Source organism: Primulina tabacum, chromosome 4, assembly GCF_025594145.1.
Source record: "Primulina tabacum isolate GXHZ01 chromosome 4, ASM2559414v2, whole genome shotgun sequence".
Classification (NCBI taxonomy): Eukaryota; Viridiplantae; Streptophyta; class Magnoliopsida; order Lamiales; family Gesneriaceae; genus Primulina; species Primulina tabacum.
This window is the reverse complement of record NC_134553.1, coordinates 1,878,536-1,895,731: the sequence shown is the minus strand read 5'-3', so window position 1 is coordinate 1,895,731 and position 17,196 is coordinate 1,878,536. Positions and strand designations below refer to the sequence as shown.

The window sequence follows — 17,196 nt, the reverse complement described above, 5'->3', positions numbered from 1 at the left end:
GAGATTTAAAAAAAAAAAACATGCATCGAGTGATTGCTGCAAATGCATGTGTGAAGTCCTCGTGATGGCCAAGACTTCGCTACTCGTTGACTGAAAACGTCATTAAGACGATGGGCGAGGTTTTAAAGCGAACGATCGGACCGGAACAAACTTTCGAGTAGGGCTCCTGTTACCATTTTCGGTTAAGATGATTTCTTGCAAGGATGCTTCCTAGGCAGGGCTTAGTCAATTTCTCTGGGAGAAATGATATGCAATGCAACCAATGGCAAGTTGTCGGATCTTCTTATTTGTCTTTGGACTTGCCACTAGTTTTTCAACCTGTAGGAATAATTCGACGAGAAACACGTCGTGTAATACAAAATTTTATATATAGATTCATATGCCTACGCATGCAAGGAGCAAAACAAATGAATAAATTATGAACACCTTTAATCGATTCAAATTTATAAAATAATTATTTACGAGACAATATGAATTGATAAGTAATAACGTTATCAAAATCTCCCAAGCATCTTAATGTCAGAAATCTATATTGTTTTATAAATATTTTGACCCCCATTACCTGGGGTATACAAAATTTTCTATCCCAAATTACCCATCCCCATAATTTAAAATTAATAAAATATATTTTATCTTAATCTAAAATTGTAAATTTTAAAATAATCATATCACTTTCAACATAAAGAATAACTCCAAAATTCGAGAATTTAACAATAACAAAAGTTATTTAAAACAAAATCCGAAATTTAATCCTGATTTAATGTTTTTCACTTCAGGGACTACCCAGTAGTTGTTGATTCGACAAAAGAAAATAAAGTAGATTTCTTGTGAGACGATTTCACGAATCTTTATATGTGAGACAAGTCAACTATACCGATATTTACAATAAAAAATAATACTATTAGCATAAAAAATAATACTTTTTCATGGATGACCCAAATAAGATATATGTCTCACAAAATACGACCCGTGAGACCGTCTCACACAAATTTTTGTCAAGAAAATGATATTACTAGGACAATAAGCATTTTATGGAAAACCTATTATAAAAAAACACATTAAATAAGATTATATTTATCAAAATGAAAATTTTAAAGAGCAAATGATTCCAAAAAAAGCAGGAGGTAAATTAGCCATAATTAAATACTGCAACTAAAAAGAGAACACTACTTGCATAAAATTTCAAGCATTATGTACAACCAACAGTCATCTTCTAATTGTGCCCATGACAATGGATGCTCATTCATAGCAAGGAAACACATCTAATGACAATACAACGACAATCAAAGGTCAACCTTTTCAATGAAACAATAGGGGAGGAACATCGAACAAACACCGACCCTTTCTCACATCGTTTCAGATGCTGTTTTATGGGAGCGATAGACTCGAATCTGGAATAGGTAACAACATAAGTTCATAAAACAAGAAATGTAGAAGAAAACTCACATGGATAAATTCAAGGGATGTTGAAAGCTTGGAGGTCTAGAATCAAGAATGATTTCATAGCGATCTGAGATTATCACGGCAAATTAAATATAGATTAAAGAAACACGAGGCATCATTACTTGAGCAAATGCGTATATGGCTCGCAAAATCCTTGCGTAATCAGTTCCAAGCATCTGAATCACAACATCTGCCAGAAGGGTACCCCACATCCTACACAAGTTGAAAATGAATGCAAAAGATGAGACGGAAAACCAAGAAAAACTGTATGCTGTATGATGAGATAATACTCTGAAGTAAATAGAATTCATAGAGCATGGTCGATACAATGGGCCAAGTAACTGAGTAATGCTTCTGATCCCCAAATATCGAGTGGCCGCAACTTTAAGTCCCTGTTAAGTGCGCTCGGTATAAGAAAACACAACAATCGAACTTATTTTGCAGCTAGAGATCACAACATATTTACAAGATAGTCCTTTAGAAAAAGGATTTAAGCACCCACAGTTGTTGATGATGGCTTAAATTTCTAAATCATAGGAGCTGCTTTTCTAATTGTTAATACTATTCATGGGCGTCAGGCACAAAAGAACTCTGAAGTCTCGGTCAAGGCATCACTGGGACATTAATTATGGTTCCATAATTAAAGTCAGGTATACAAAAAAAAAGGTGTCACGGTGTATCTATTAAAATAGGCACTTTATTTATTAAGTGGATACTAACATAAAACAGATATTTACTGACATAAATGCAGATACGATCGATCATTATATTGCATTCACCATCTCTGTATTTAAGGAGCTTGAAGTGAGCCTTGTGCATGAGCAAATAATTCAAACTTCGAGCAACCTGTTTATCTTGATTATACTGATGGGATTTGCATTAAGAAGCAAGCAAAGGATGCCACACAAATTCTTTTCAACGAGATTAGATTTAGGAACAACGCAATTTGTTTCAAATGACATAATATGTCATGTCTTAAAAAGAGCCACTAAGAAAGAAATTCATCAAACGAAAGGACCAAAATGAGAATTTACATTGAACCAAAATAGCAATTAATCAACAATTTTAAAAAGTGGAAATAGAAAACCTGTCTTGCAGCCAGCAACGCTGCCCCTGATTCTAGGTTAATAGCTGCCAACTGCCCGCCCTGAAAGAAAAAAATAAACGTAATATTCAGAACCAAAACCAAGGAAACCTACAAACATGGCATCTCAGCACTTTAACTGGCAGAATACAAGAAAGAGCTTGTGATAAGAACCTTTTTGATGACTTCTTTCTTTATTTGATATTTAGCAGCTTCTGAAAATAATTTTCCAGATAATGTCCCTGCCAACTGCAATGGCATGGAAACTGCACAAGTATTAAAATATAAATAAAATATAAAAACAAATTAACACAATCGTCTCTTACCGATTCGAATAGTTTCTCCATAGTAAGCATCCCACCACTCTGAAGACTAAAATGAGTCAATATATAAAGCACAAAAATAAATGATGAAAATGGAAACTACACAACCTTTAGTATCAACGAACGAAGCTCTGTCGCTCCTATTCCTAGAGTTGCAAGCTGCTGTAGCTTCCACTGGTTGAGTCCCATTTCTAGATAATTTAATCCATCAGAATTCGTTGAGCTACCATTTGTGCTGGGAAAACTTGCCAGTCCTTCCCTAGGGAAAGCAAGGACCCAAAAAGCTTAGAACTTGGGATTTCAATTACAATCACACATATTTTCCACTGAATGTTCACGTATTTATTTGTACATGAATAAAGATAATGTTGCAGCAAAACTGATCCAGAACATTTCCATCAAGATTTCGAAACGGGACAAGAAATGGTTCCCAAAATTTGAAGGGGATGTCAGAAGTTATCAGGATGAGAAGCCCTAGGGAAAAGAGGCATTTAAGGCATGAAGGGAGAAGATCGTGATGCTGGTTACCAGGTACTAAAAAGCTAATTCTTCTCCAACATAGATATATTGAAGCAATATTTTCTTCGGTGCCACTCAGAATGAAAATGGGAGCAAATCAGTTTTGCAAATGCAATAAGAATTCTAAAAAATTTCACTGTTTCCACATAAAAATCTGTTAATGTGTATGTCTGGCTTCATGCTCACCCTTTGCATGGACATAAAAGTTACAGGAGAAAATGTATCTATCAATTCGCACAAAATCATAGATGAAATAGAAAACAAGAAAAATTCAAACAGAAAATTCCAGAAGGACAAAGTGAAGTCAAGATTAGATGACCAAAATATCAACATGATAAGTGAGCTACAACTAAAATTACACATAATGCTACCAAACATAGAGTGAGAGAGTGCAATATTTACATTATTCAAGGACTAAAAAACATAAACATGGTCATCGACAAGACTAGGGAGCTTATTCCGGGATAAATAGGAGATGTATTTCAGATGTCTATTTATTAAGGACGTGCCTAAAATGAAAGGTTGTCAAAAGCCTTAGAGATTTAGCAGAAATGGGTAGATTTTCTTCATTTAAGACAGCTTTATAAGTATCTGGCATGAGGTTGATGTGTTAACTACTTCAACTTTCAAATTGCAAATTTTGCCAAGAATTAAAACCAAAAACCAGACCAGGCACTGTACCTTTAGGTCGAAAAGAAAGAGAAAAGCTGTACCTTGAGTATTCTTGCAAGAGATGAAGAAAAATTTCAACCTCTAGATCTTCAGCCAACAATTTGGTTGAGCAAGGGATGTTTAATTTTTTCCTCACTTCAAGCAACGCGCCTCTATAAGTTGGTCTCCAACCCCTGTCATCAAATAAAACAAACCAGATCATAATTTGGCTCAGAATCATAATGTTAGATGTAGATGATAGTATTCATGAAATGTAAAAGTTAATGCTGCCCAGCTCTAACCATAAGCTTTGTTCTCTTGAAGAAGTGAAAACTAAACGAAAGAGCTTCGGTTTTAATAAGTTTCCCAAAGGGTTTTAGACATAATCAATGAAAGGTATTAACTTTCTTTCTTCATACCTGCACTAAAAGCATGAGAAGGTGCTCAGCTAGCGGCAGATTTGATGTAGAATGAGAATACAGAAGTAGAAGATAGTTATAAGAAGAAGAAGAGAATATAAGTTAGCAAGAGAAAAGGGGATGAGGGAACTCCTCATAACAATTTTATTCATCGTATTACTTGTTTGTTAATATGTGTGATCGATTGACTTGATGGAAAAGTATCTCATTGTAGAATTGGGTTGAAGCTCGTGGACTGGGTGATGCTTTGTGGAATCAAGAGTAAGCCCATGTAGAGGAGAATTAAGGTCCATTCAGAAAGAGTTAAATGTTTGTCATTGCTGGGTGATGGATACCCCTAGTACAAGATATGAAATAGATGGATACATGGATCTGGATGCAACAAGGGTAAAAGCGAATGTATAAAGAGTTTAGTCAGGCATTACACCAGCCAAAACAATATTACGATCAATTGCAATATTTTGATCAATAAGGAAAGATATCCAAACTCTTTTATATAGATGCCTGTGATTTCTCCAATATTCTTTACATTATGATGTGAATGCATTATATATTAACAATTAGATACAAAACACTGTATGACCTCAACGTTGACCTTGCATCGGCTGCAAGAAACAAAAACCTATCTTCAAGCATTGAAATAAAATTGTCCCTTTCATCTGGGTCTTCACTGATCATAACATAGTCTACCTCAGCTTTTTTTGTGATGGATTTCAGCAAAGGACTGAAATAACTGAGGTGAAACGTGCAAAGGACACAAAAATAGAATAATGTAAGTGTGGTTGCCATGGAAATTCTCAAACAGCAAAATTACGGTAATTACAAGCTACAATAGCATAAATAAATCATATGCATCACAAGCATGTTTAAAGAAAGACAACTAATGGAACCATAAGGTACACCAAAATGACGTGACGGTTAAAAGTTTCCAAATTATAAACAATATTCATCACCAAGCATGTTTAAAGAAAGACAACCAATGGAACCATAAGGTACTCCAAAATGATGTGACCATTAAAAGTCTCCATAATAGAATGTACACATGCTAACATCCTGCAATTTCGACATTTTCTAAAGCAAAATGTTTATAAGAAAAATCAAAGTCTAAATCTTGTTACATTTCGATTAGTCAAGATCTTTAGTTCAAGAACATTGTTGAACAGAATCTCCAAACACCCTGAGTATAACCATTCGACTATAAGAGGAAAAAAGATACATATTCACCTGGGTCCAAACAAAATTCTTTCAAGTTCATATAGTTCGGAATCAGTGGCAAGTTCGAGCACAGAACGAAGCTCCGGATCGTAAGCATTGCTCCCACTAACTTCTGTCAGTAATCAGTCATACACATAAGAAAACTCAACCACGAAGATTATGCTTTACAAAAAAATCGCGATTATCAGCAGAACTAAAAAAATTCGCAACCCGTGTGGTGAGTTGAAATGGAAGCATGAGGACGCCTCAACAAGATTCTTAAAGTTGGCCCACGATTTATCTCACTTCTAAATGACTTTAGAGATAACTGAGAAAAATAATATCAATAGAAACTCAGCACAGTGTGTTCGTATTGAGGAAATAGGTAGGAAAAAAACTTGTTGAAAATCTTACCGGCGAAGTGAGAGTGGAAGAAGGATTGTGGTGGAGAGAGGATAGGGACTGGTAAGAGAGTGGCGGTGCACTCGCCACCGTTGGCGTCGGAGACATTGGTTGCGCTTTCAGCGTCATCACTTCCTCAATCGGAGAGAGAGGTAGCCAGTGTGTGGCAGAGGTCAAAGGCCAAGCCCAATTCACGAATTTATTACGTGTTGTGTGCGTTGAAATTTAATTTATTTATTTTAAAAAATTGGCGTATCTTTAAAAATCTATGCTCGAGTTTCAGATGATTTTCAATATAAATTTTTATTTTATCTTTGATTTATTTTTAAACGCCGGTGAGTCAATTTTATGAGATAAATTTTTAATTTAATCGGATGTTATGTTAAATTTTTTTTTTACCAAAACTTATTTTTTTCCTTGTTGAGCATGGGAGATGGGAAAAAAGATTTGATAAATTTTTTTAAAATAAAATAAAAAGCGCATTAAAAATTAACTTTTTAGTTAGGGGTGTCAATCGGGTCGGATGGGTCGGGTTTTGGGTCAACCCGCAAAATTTTTTTATTTTTTTTTCAACCCGAACCCAATCCGAACCCGAAGCAACCCGAAAACCCTCAACCCGAACACGAATCCGTCTAACTCGACTCAACCCGTCTAACCCGCCTAACCCGAATTTTTATTTATTTTTTTAAAAAAATTAATGAAAAAAATTCGAAAAAATAAAAATAATAATATTTTAATTTAAACACATAATAACAAAATTTCGGATTTAAATTTGAAAGTTTAATTGTAAAAAATTAAAGTATATTTACTAAATCAAATAAACAATTGTTAAAAAAATAAAAAAATATACAAAAAAATATTAAATGATGAAAATTTATCATATAAATATCTAATAAATTTTGTTCAAACATACAATATATAAAAATATAGGTAATATTTTCAAAAAAAAATGTTTTCGGGTCAACCCGTGACCCAACCCGACCCGACCCAACCCAAAACCCGTCTAACCTGGTATTAACCCGAACCCACCCGGACCCGAACCCGAAAAACAACAACCCGAACCTGATTTTTTTTGTGTCGGATCGTGTTGTATCTTGACACCCCTATTTTTAGTTATTTTTGAACTTTCATATGTGGATTCTTTGAGTTAATATAAAATCTAATATTAATGTATTTTAATTTTTGTTATTGTAAAATAAGAAATCCATAAATAGGAAAGCACAAAACTGACTGTCGTTAGGCAACCCAAGTTATTGAAACCATGAACAAGAAAATTAATGAACATATAAACATTTTTACACAGACGAGTGACTATGAGAGGTCATCTTCATCCAAGTATAGCTTATACAACTCACGTGGAGTAAATGATACATACAAAATAACGAAATATATTGCAACATTCACATCAAAGAATTTCATTACACATAAGAATAGCCTAACTAGAAATAAAAATACTATTGTAATGCAAAGGGAGAAAGACTGGAGTACATGGTCCAAATATCACAAACCGGCAGAGACAAAGGACAGCGATCAAGACAATATGCCGCGCACAAATCACAAGCCGGCGGAGACAAGGCCGTGCAATGTAACGATACCAATCAAGACATTATGGTCAACGATGACGGGCAAGAACTGCACCGCTGATGGGGGAGACTCCATCTTCTGCATTGCTACCACTGCCATTGCATCCGGACCGATTGTCCTTGGGTTCCTGTAACACCGAGTGAAGTTGTAACTTCAATTCACAACAGCCACGCAACGCAGTAGACATGTTTGGAACCTTAAAAGTTTGTAAGAGGAATGATGTTTATATGAAATCAAATCTTAAAACGCATGGATCTGGAGCTATGGGGAAAGAACACCTTTCAAGTCACAGCCACTGGTTTGATGCTAGTACGACAATACACATACACAAAATTAAAAAATACGTGGTCAAATTATATATAAAGCTCTGGTTCCTGCCTGCAACAGAAGATATAGAATGAAACTAAATATTAAAACCCTTCTAGTTTTATCAACTGAGCTTTTTTGTGATACCAATTCGACCTTTATTATCATCATATTAAAACTACTTCTTCCGATTCTGAAGTTAGCACAACTTAAGAACAATGCTGTGATGACAGCAAGAACTTCAAAATGCTGCGAACAAATGAATCCGAGATGCACTTCTCTTCTTTACATGTCCTAATGCAACTATGATTCCTCATAAATAGAAATCAGTATGAAAAAATGATTTTACCTGTTACACATCTCTCCCACAGTGAGCTTGAAGATTCCCTCACCGTTGGCTTTCAATGTGCGACGCAGATCTCCATCAGTAAACGTACCGAGCAGATGATAATTATTGTCTATAACAAGAAGACATCCACAACCTTTGCTGCTCAGCTCAACCAGCTGATCCATTATCAAATCCCCTTCCCTGCATATTGGTAGCTCTTCTCCCTTCTTCATAAGATCCTTCACCTACAACACAAAGTGAGCAATTTAAGTAGGTACCAGAAAAAAAATGATGCCGTCTCAAATCGTTATTATAATTATGAACAACACATACTCGTATACAAATTATATAAAAACAGAAATTTCTACCACCATTCTACTACCACTACTGAAGTGCCGAATCGTTTTCGCTCTCTATCATTTTTTATCATACTTAAAATTTTCACCTCCTGTGGAACATCTAGTTTTCTCAAGAAAGCCCACGTCCAGCCAGATTAAGAAATAGCCTCAGTCCATAATGCACAACTTACCGCCAGAGAACTCAGTCCAAGTTCCTTCATTTCACAAGATCAAGCTAAACCAAACAACAAACAACTCAAGGCATGGATAGAAAGGTCATTTTAGAAAAAGCTTCCTGTTGTTTAGGTGAGATTAAAGAATTGGAAATTAGACATTTTAGAAAAGCCTGGAAATAGTGCTTTTCTTTTTAAATTGTCACGTCCGCACTAGAAACTTAAAGATATTCAAAGTAGGCCGCACTTATTAAATATTTTTCCAATCAATTAGTTTTGTATCCAAGCTAACCTCTCCACCGACAATTTTCAGATTCATAACATGAAATTGAAAGAAAAGATAATAAATTAAAATTCACCTTGAAAATCAAAGTCTTCCCGATTCTTCCAGCAGGATGATTCGCCGCATACTTTTCTTTGCTCAAATTCCTGGCTCCCATCAAAGCAATCGCGACAGTGTCCCCAAAAACCATCTGGATAGCCGTCGATGTGACGGGTGCTAGATCGAACGGGCACAATTCACGCTGCAGAGGCAAATTCACGTTCAGATCACACAATCCCACGAGCCCATTTGGCCTCACCGACGTAACAGATATCAAATAGACTCCCTTGGCCTTAACGCAAGGCACAAGCTTCAACAACTCCTCAGAATTCCCGCTTTTGCTGAAGAGTACCAACAAATCTTGGGATGATAAAATGCCGATATCTCCATGAAGCGCGCCCACGGGGGATAAAAACCCGGATCTGATTCCGAGAGATACCAACGTCTGTGATATCTTTTGGGCAACAAAGCCAGATTTCCCAACCCCGGAGAAGAAAATGGTGCCCTTGGAATCAAGAAGAGTTTGCGTGAAGCTGAGGGTTTGGGACAGATCGAGGTTTTGAAAAAAATAGTTGAGGTAATTTTGCTGGGATTTGAAGAGATTGTGCAAATGGGCTTGGTCTAATGTGGTTAACTTCTCTCTGTTCTCGTCTTGAAGTTCGGAAAATGGCGGAGAAAGAGACCCCATTCTCGACAGATGTATGTATGTATGTATGATAAGAGTATATAAAATAATACAAAATTTCTTTTTAGAGTAAAATCTTAAAATTGATACATAGGTATATTGTAGACTTGTTTTGTGTTTGGTGTAGAAAAACAAATTGCACTATTTCGATGCAAAATAAGTATAAATCATAATAAAATTGTATTGATAACAGATGATCTAGCTTATGTCTAAGTGTGTAGTAAGACTCGATACAAAAATTTAAACTAAAAAAAACAATTAAATAAATACAAATTTTAAAGTGTTTTCGTGTAAAAAGCAAAAAAAAAAAAAAAGTTTAGTATTTGGATAAATATTGAAAAATACTTTTGTTTATATGTTTAAGTAAAATTAGAAGCAAAAGTCTATAAACATTAATTTCTAAAAAACAATTTTTATGTAACTTCCTATATTCGATGATTTTGTTCACCATACCTGTTGGAACTTTTCAAGTTCGCAATCTTGATTTTAATGTTAACAAAACTTGTTATTGTGTTTCTAACATATTTACTCAAGTGTGAAGTTGCAAACACAAGAAGCAAGCTGAAACTGAATTTTGCACAAACTGAATTTCTGACGAGTTTCGGTATTTTGATGATATCTCTCAACTGAATTATCCAAATGACAATCTGCCAATTGGACTGATTAGAAAACTCAATTTGGAACAAGTCGTATTTCACGTCAGTTGGGCAAAATCGGATGTTATCATGATCTAACTGATCGCTCAATTACCGAACTGATCACACGAAAACAGCAATCAGTTGAGTTTGAGCAGCTGCGGTATTTTCGAAATGAAGCGATTCAGTATGCATTGGAAAGATAAGACGATGATCTACAAATCATCTTCAGAAGTCAAAGTCTGAATCAAAGCTTAAAATGCCGATAAATGACGATGAAGTTACTGGTTCTGCACAAACTGAAATCAGCTAGGCTGATTTCAGCACACCAGCTGAAACTGAACCAACTGAACCTATTGCTGACCAGCTGACCAACCAACTGAACTGAACCAGCTGCTGACCAACTGAAACTGAACCAGACCAGCTGAAACTGAACCAGACCAGCTGAACTGAACCAGCTGAAACTGAACCAGACCAGCTGAAGACCAGTTGAACCAGTCCAACTGAACCAGACCAACTGAACCAGTTGAAATGATTGGCCAGTTGAGTTGACCAGTTGACCAGAGTTGACCAGTCGAGAAAATGTCCAGCAAGACGAATTTGACCGTTGCAATTCTAGAAACAGTACAGAAACTTTCCAACGGTCATATTCTTGTGTCTAACGTATATATCAGTGTTGGAGCCTATAAATACAACATATTGAAGATCAAACAATAGCTTTTGAAGTGGATTCAAAGCATGGGCAGTTAGCATGAAGATATCAGCTAGTTGAGAGCACAAGCCCTTGTGTGAGGATACATTTGAGATATACACTGTAAATGATAAATTCCTCACACACAATCACTCACACATATACAAGAGAGTTGAACTTCAAAGATTAGTTGAGTGAGTCTTGCACAAAGACAATAAACTTGTGTATGTAGTCTTTGCATATGAGACATTAAACAATATGCTGATTGTGAGGTGCTGCCTACAATCTTGAGTGCTAGGAGTTCTAGTTGGGTGCCTGCCCTTCCGGAATGGGTTTGTACAAGTAGTTGTATAAATCAAAGTCTTCTAGCGGATCCTTCCCAAGGGGAAGAAGGGGTGACGTAGGAGTGTTTGAAATCTCCGAACATCCATAAACAAATTCGTGTCTATTTGTTTATTGTATTTGCTTATCATTTTCACTGTTTTTAAATATGCATTGTTGAAGCATTTTATGTCTTCTTCAAATACCAAAATATTGTACACCAAGTGTTTGATAAAATGCTTCAACTGAATATTTTTACTCATTCAACTTACATATATTTTAAATGGTTTACAAAATATTTAATCGGTTTCTACGAAGGATTATTTCGATTATCTTCCGCTTGGTTTTTAACCAAACTCGATTTAATTCGTCGGTGTTTAATATTTCAAGAACCGAGCTATTGTAGCTCAACGATTACCCCCCTAATCGATCCCAACAATACCAGCATGAATTTATGCATGTTCTTCGTTTTAAATCGGAAAAACAAAGACCACTCCAAAATCGATTCATATAAGAACAAAATAATAATAAAAATCTCTTTTTTATTTATAAAATATCCCAATTTACAATTGCATTAGTTATACATATATAATAAATTATCATCATTAGCAAATTATTAAGACAATAATTACTGGTGGTGTCCACAAAGGACACTGTGGATGGGACTGATTCACATGTTTTCATTTGTTTATTGAAATTTGAATATGCGTATCTTTTAGTATTGATTGATGCTAAGTGGTTTTTACTTCATATCCAGTCGTGTACGAGTCTGCTCCTGGCGCTTTCATTTACGGGCATCTTGGTTGATGCATGTTATTCAGTTTGCCACTTTTTTACTTGACAAGTATGGAAAATATTGAGTTAAAATCAATGTCCCCTCCCCCTCCCTAGCTCACTAAATTTTGTAATATACATAGAGCCAGAATTTGCTGGAGTTTTTACGGGCTATATTCATCAAATCAAAATTATATTTCGCGAAAACATGCAAATGGTGCTAGATGAAATTGGTTTATGATTAACAGTTGCTAACGTTATACTTATTCGCATTCGGAGATCATTAAGTCTCATCCCCTCCTCCTGTGACCTTCTTGAGACGCTTAAGGTCTGAGAACCTGAACTTTTTCGCTCTTGGCATGGTATTGTGGTGGATGAAGAAAAGTGTTTTTTTATACTAATCTGTTACTTTTTTCAAGTATTATCGTCGATCCTTATGTAAACAATCAAGGAAGGCTAGAGAAAGTCGATGGCAAAAAGCTTTGGACAAACATCAGATCAAGTTGGAAATTGAGGCATCGAATCACTTGAACAAAGAGAAGAAGATTGTTGCACCTGCTTCGATTACTAACAGGAAACAAGCGTGGCAGGCAGACGCTATGATTCTTTGCAGTGCTTGTTTTCTGTTTCTTGGTCTTTTAATGTTGTTTCAGATGTTTTAGTTTGTTCTTACACCTTTTCATGTTGTCCACAAGGTTAAATCTCTGGCCAAATTACTAGATTTCTTCTAAATTATTATTATTATCATTGTATGAACTGTGAGTTATTGATTTAGTAGGGAAGACCGGCCGCGGGCTGCCTTGGCAGCATGTATTAGGTAATAAAACAACACTTATAATTCCAAGCCTTGTCCATTCCCGAATATTAACTGGAAAACCCCGATAGAAAAAGATATAAACTAAAAAACAAAAGTAATACTAGTTTAATATATTACATACAAGTTCTAATTAGGAACTACATAAAGTGGTGAGTTCTTGTTAACGAGCAAGCAAAATAGAAACCAAAGTCTATGGGGGACAGACCCGTGCAGGGCTGGCCATGGAGTAACACTACTGATTTTTTCTTGTGTGTGTGTGTCTGCAGTAATGTCGCTTCATGGGAGCCCTGCTCTGGTCTGAATATACCGTCATTTCTTGCTGGTGCTGCTGATTTTTTAGGCCACAAATTTTGTGTTCGACTTGTTCCGATGCATAAAAGGTTAAATTTTCCACCTAGAAAGAGGTATGTTTATGGTTTTACAAGCATATATCTCATGGTATAATACTTTATAAATGCAATGATGGACTATTCCATTTCAAAATGGGTGAGCAGTGATCATATATGATTGCTGAATTACCCATCCTGCAGATTTTATCGGTTTTGATATCCGAATGGTGTTGCTTCTAATGTATTAGTACTGGTGCTCTTGATTATTGCATCTTTCAGAATGATGATATTATTTCTATTTTTGTCGCACAATTTCACAGACAGAGCACATATTTGTAAATCGATACTGACTTCAGGATTCATGAAGGCTTCCAGTCATCAGACGTAAACAAAGTATGTAATACTAATGGGACACTCATCAATGCTGTACACTCAAAGCCTCTATCAAAGTGGACACAAATCAACCCACCGGTACCATACATATGCGTAAAATGCCTTATTAAATACCGAGCTATGTCAGCTGGACCACAAATATAGATGAAAGGGAGGAAACAAGTAAAATTTATGGCATCTATAAAGAATATGGCTATTGACAAAGTAATTTGTAATAAATCAGAATAGAGAGTCTCCTGCCTTTGTTTTCCTTAACAATAAGTCCTTAGCTTCATTGATCTTGGAAGCCAGATAATGGCTACCACCAGCATCTGGGTGGTTCGCTACCATCACTCTCCTATGAGCCTCCTTGATTTTCTCCAGTACGGCATACTCCCTATTCGTAATATAGATGGTATATAATTAAGCATTTCTTAGACAAAAATATATGAATTAGAGAACTCTAATTTTGAGATTGAGCATGAATTATGTGGCTCTCTGGTGATGCAGAACAAGCACCAATCCACTCTGAAAAGGGAATGGAGTCTAAAGGCTTTACCTCACTCCAAGAATCAATGCCGCCTCTCGTCTTGTCATCACATGTTCAAACCCTCCAGGATAAAATCTACGAGAACGTGGAACAACTGGGCGAGCTTTAAATGCTTGCCATGCTCTTATCAAGTACCTGGCCCCCAAAGCTGCGGTTCCAACAGCAGCACCAATTATCAAAGGAGATCCCTGAAAGAAAAAAAGGTGAATAATATGGGGGAGACACTTTATTTCTCATTGTTGCAACAAAAACAACAAAGCAGGCCATAGAAAAGTGGAGATTTCATGTTCCTTCATCTGCTTTCAAGATTCTACAAGCTTGGTATGGAGCCTATGGGCGTATGACAATCAATAATCGAGCGTGAGTTCAACCAAGTTTAACGAATTAGTGAGAATGTTCGGTTCAAGCTCATTTTTAAGTCAAAACTAATAAGTGCTTGTTTGTATTTCAACTCATTGAAGGAATTGTTTAAAACTGGTTTCATGCACTAACCAAAAATTCCCTCAAAAACAAATTGACAATAAAATAATGCTAACAATGGAAACAACTGCTTTTATGTATGAGATGCAAACATGTACAGGGTCTTCAATACCGTTAAGAACAATATATGACCATGTTTAATCCACAAGTTACAAATCACAAACTTGAGGTGAAAAGTCCTTGTTTTGGCTAGATCTCTCAAGCAAGCATGCTTCAAATTCCAACTCAAACTCATTGACTGTCTCGATCAACAGCAGATGTAGTGAAAAAACAAGATTCACATGAGACTCTCCCTCGAGTAAGTACATCGATCGCATCAAGCTAAAATTCTATAATAACCGAATTATAGGATTCAATTATATACCATGAGAATGTCATGTATTATAATCTATGCCATCTTGTAATTCTTTAACAGAAGCTCAAAAATGATCCCACCTTGAATTAAAAATAAAACAGTAAACAAAATTTAAAGGGATTGAAGAAAAAGGTCCAAAAACATACCATCAATTCGAGAAATAGAGAACAACAATGGATTGATCAAATCAAGCAAACACATTCACCGAGGAGGAACCGAATACAATGGCAAGAATGGTGTATGAAACCGTTGGCTGGTCCAAGAAACTAAAAAAGGGAGGCCTGATTCAAGCTTGTTTTGGAGGGATTTAACCTTAAAATTCTTGTGTTATGCATGTACTGTGTATGTAGGGTGGAGTAGGGGGCAAGTTATCGAATTGGGTAGGCGGCGGCGGTTCTTTGGATTTTGACGAGTCGTACGTTTGACCAATCGTAGACCACGAAATGGGTGATCGGGCCGGGTCGGGTCTCCAGAACCATCAGCCGATCTATTTACGTATCATATATATCGCCATTAATCGGTTCGGTCGACCCTACCCCTGCGGGCACTGCCTGCAGGGGTCGATCCAACGGCTCGGATTTTTTCGAGCCAATTTTTTTTTTTTTTTACAGGGAGGTGGGCCCGGATCACTCATATCCGTTCATTGTCCGTGCAGGCAATGCCTGCACAGGTAGGTTGAAACAAACCCCATTAATCTCGATGTCATGGTTTAGCAAATTAAACCTATATAATTTTTATATAGAAATAATTTCCAATCTCTCAAAAATTTATAAACTCTCTCCCTTTACTCTCACCAAATAATTAATTATATTGTAACGTAAACAACGAATTTATCTACGACTATGAAAATAGACCGACCCGCCTAACCCCGGCCCTCTATCAAATGGTTCGCCTGCCAATTTCACAATTCGAGAAAACTTCAACTGAACCCAAATTTTTTTTTTTAAAAAAAAAAAACTAATAAAAACAAATTTCACATTCATCCTTAAAATCAAATCTTCATATTCTTACAAATTTCACACAACTATAGAATAATTGTTTGATTATTAATTAAAAAATTTATATTTTAAAAATTAAATAATGATGCGTTAACCCGCAACCCAAAATGGCTGAACTGTTTTGACATGCCTTCAAAATAGTAAGCAAACCCGCCAATTTTCCAACGGAAGATTGGGTCGACCACACCAGCTAAGATAAACTCAAATTGATTACTCTAAATATATCATACGACATAGTTGATATAATATTCTGCGAGACGATGTTAACGATCCATTATCAAACACAGATACATAAAACATTATTGATTTCATCGTACAATTTGGTGTGGGCAAATGAGCCAAGAGGTCCATCATGCAAACTTATCCAAAACATACAAAGAATCAGCTTGAATATATTGTCCAATATTCCCAATGAGTGGTGGTTAACTTGAAGCATACATAGTTTCTTCTTGCTACAAGTTTTTTTCCAGGCAAGCTCACATAATTTACTTATTTAGAGTGGTTTGTATGTTACTTGATGAGTTTATATAATGTGCATTGAAATATAACAGCTACGAGTTCCATCAAAAAGAAAAATATGAATTTGTTTATAAATGTTTCTATTTCAAAAAAAAAAATACAAGAACCCTAAATATGTCTCTTTGTGAATTGTTAACCTAGTCAAAATCAAATTAAAAAAAATCACAAAAATTCATGTTAGTCGTTAGACAATATCACGAGATAATTTCGTGAGACTAATCACTAGCCCGATCAGATTCATAAATTTTTTTATGATATTTTTTTATGATAAAAGTATTACATTTCACTTCAAATATGATTCGAGTTGACTTGATCACATAAAAAACCAATAAAACCGTCTGACAAGAGATGTAAAAAAAAAATTACAATGCATCAATTTTATATTATGTTTGTCACGTTTTTTTTAGTAATTAAATTTGTTCGCAACTCTCTCGATATCTACACAACCAACTATCTCTCTACTTTATTAAGATAATGATATTTTGATTTGGGGTCGTTAGATGAGTCCACTATAATACACACCGTTAGTTGTCTCTTTCATTCATATATAGATCTTGTTTCTACGTACCCTTTGCCCAACCTAT

The 17,196-nt window shown here is 35.6% G+C and overlaps 3 protein-coding genes across 6 annotated transcripts; all 3 read right to left on the bottom strand.

The window, feature by feature from the left end:
• Positions 1–1,153: 1,153 nt before the first annotated feature.
• On the bottom strand, positions 1,154–6,237 carry LOC142542288 (uncharacterized). Of its 4 annotated transcripts, none has more exons than XM_075648854.1 (12): positions 6,048–6,237; positions 5,865–5,961; positions 5,664–5,766; positions 5,023–5,172; positions 4,083–4,214; positions 2,959–3,109; positions 2,854–2,892; positions 2,702–2,776; positions 2,531–2,590; positions 1,771–1,835; positions 1,566–1,656; positions 1,154–1,391 (listed from the first exon to the last, which is right to left on the bottom strand). In XM_075648854.1, exons 1-12 carry the CDS (start codon positions 6,162–6,164, stop codon positions 1,347–1,349), a joined length of 1,125 nt encoding a protein of 374 aa, XP_075504969.1. In that variant the 5' UTR covers positions 6,165–6,237; the 3' UTR covers positions 1,154–1,346. The 4 variants fall into 4 exon arrangements, with proteins under 4 accessions (XP_075504969.1, XP_075504971.1, XP_075504970.1 ...); XM_075648856.1 differs by having other exon boundaries at positions 5,035–5,172; XM_075648855.1 differs by having other exon boundaries at positions 5,664–5,763.
• A 1,067-nt stretch (positions 6,238–7,304) lies between these two features.
• LOC142542287 (putative arabinose 5-phosphate isomerase) lies at positions 7,305–9,805 on the bottom strand. The gene is made up of 3 exons (XM_075648853.1): positions 9,124–9,805; positions 8,275–8,498; positions 7,305–7,746 (listed from the first exon to the last, which is right to left on the bottom strand). The coding sequence occupies exons 1-3, from the start codon at positions 9,772–9,774 to the stop codon at positions 7,590–7,592; spliced, it is 1,032 nt and encodes a 343-aa protein (XP_075504968.1). The 5' UTR covers positions 9,775–9,805; the 3' UTR covers positions 7,305–7,589.
• Positions 9,806–12,154: 2,349 nt separating this feature from the next.
• LOC142541394 (mitochondrial import inner membrane translocase subunit TIM14-3-like) lies at positions 12,155–15,457 on the bottom strand. The gene is made up of 3 exons (XM_075647929.1): positions 15,242–15,457; positions 14,270–14,448; positions 12,155–14,107 (listed from the first exon to the last, which is right to left on the bottom strand). The coding sequence occupies exons 1-3, from the start codon at positions 15,242–15,244 to the stop codon at positions 13,951–13,953; spliced, it is 339 nt and encodes a 112-aa protein (XP_075504044.1). The 5' UTR covers positions 15,245–15,457; the 3' UTR covers positions 12,155–13,950.
• Positions 15,458–17,196: the final 1,739 nt, after the last annotated feature.

Coding starts and splice junctions, on each gene's coding strand:
- LOC142542288 (XM_075648854.1), bottom strand. CDS start 6,164: ATGACGCTGAAAGCGCAACCAATGTCTCCGACGCCAACGGTGGCGAGT. Junction 5,962..6,047: donor CTTCCACTCTCACTTCGCCG/GTAAGATTTTCA, acceptor TATTTTTCTCAG/TTATCTCTAAAGTCATTTAG. Junction 5,767..5,864: donor CATTTCAACTCACCACACGG/GTTGCGAATTTT, acceptor GATTACTGACAG/AAGTTAGTGGGAGCAATGCT.
- LOC142542287 (XM_075648853.1), bottom strand. CDS start 9,774: ATGGGGTCTCTTTCTCCGCCATTTTCCGAACTTCAAGACGAGAACAGA. Junction 8,499..9,123: donor GGAAGACTTTGATTTTCAAG/GTGAATTTTAAT, acceptor TTTGTGTTGTAG/GTGAAGGATCTTATGAAGAA. Junction 7,747..8,274: donor GTGGGAGAGATGTGTAACAG/GTAAAATCATTT, acceptor TCGGTGTTACAG/GAACCCAAGGACAATCGGTC.
- LOC142541394 (XM_075647929.1), bottom strand. Junction 14,108..14,269: donor GCATTGATTCTTGGAGTGAG/GTAAAGCCTTTA, acceptor TATTACGAATAG/GGAGTATGCCGTACTGGAGA.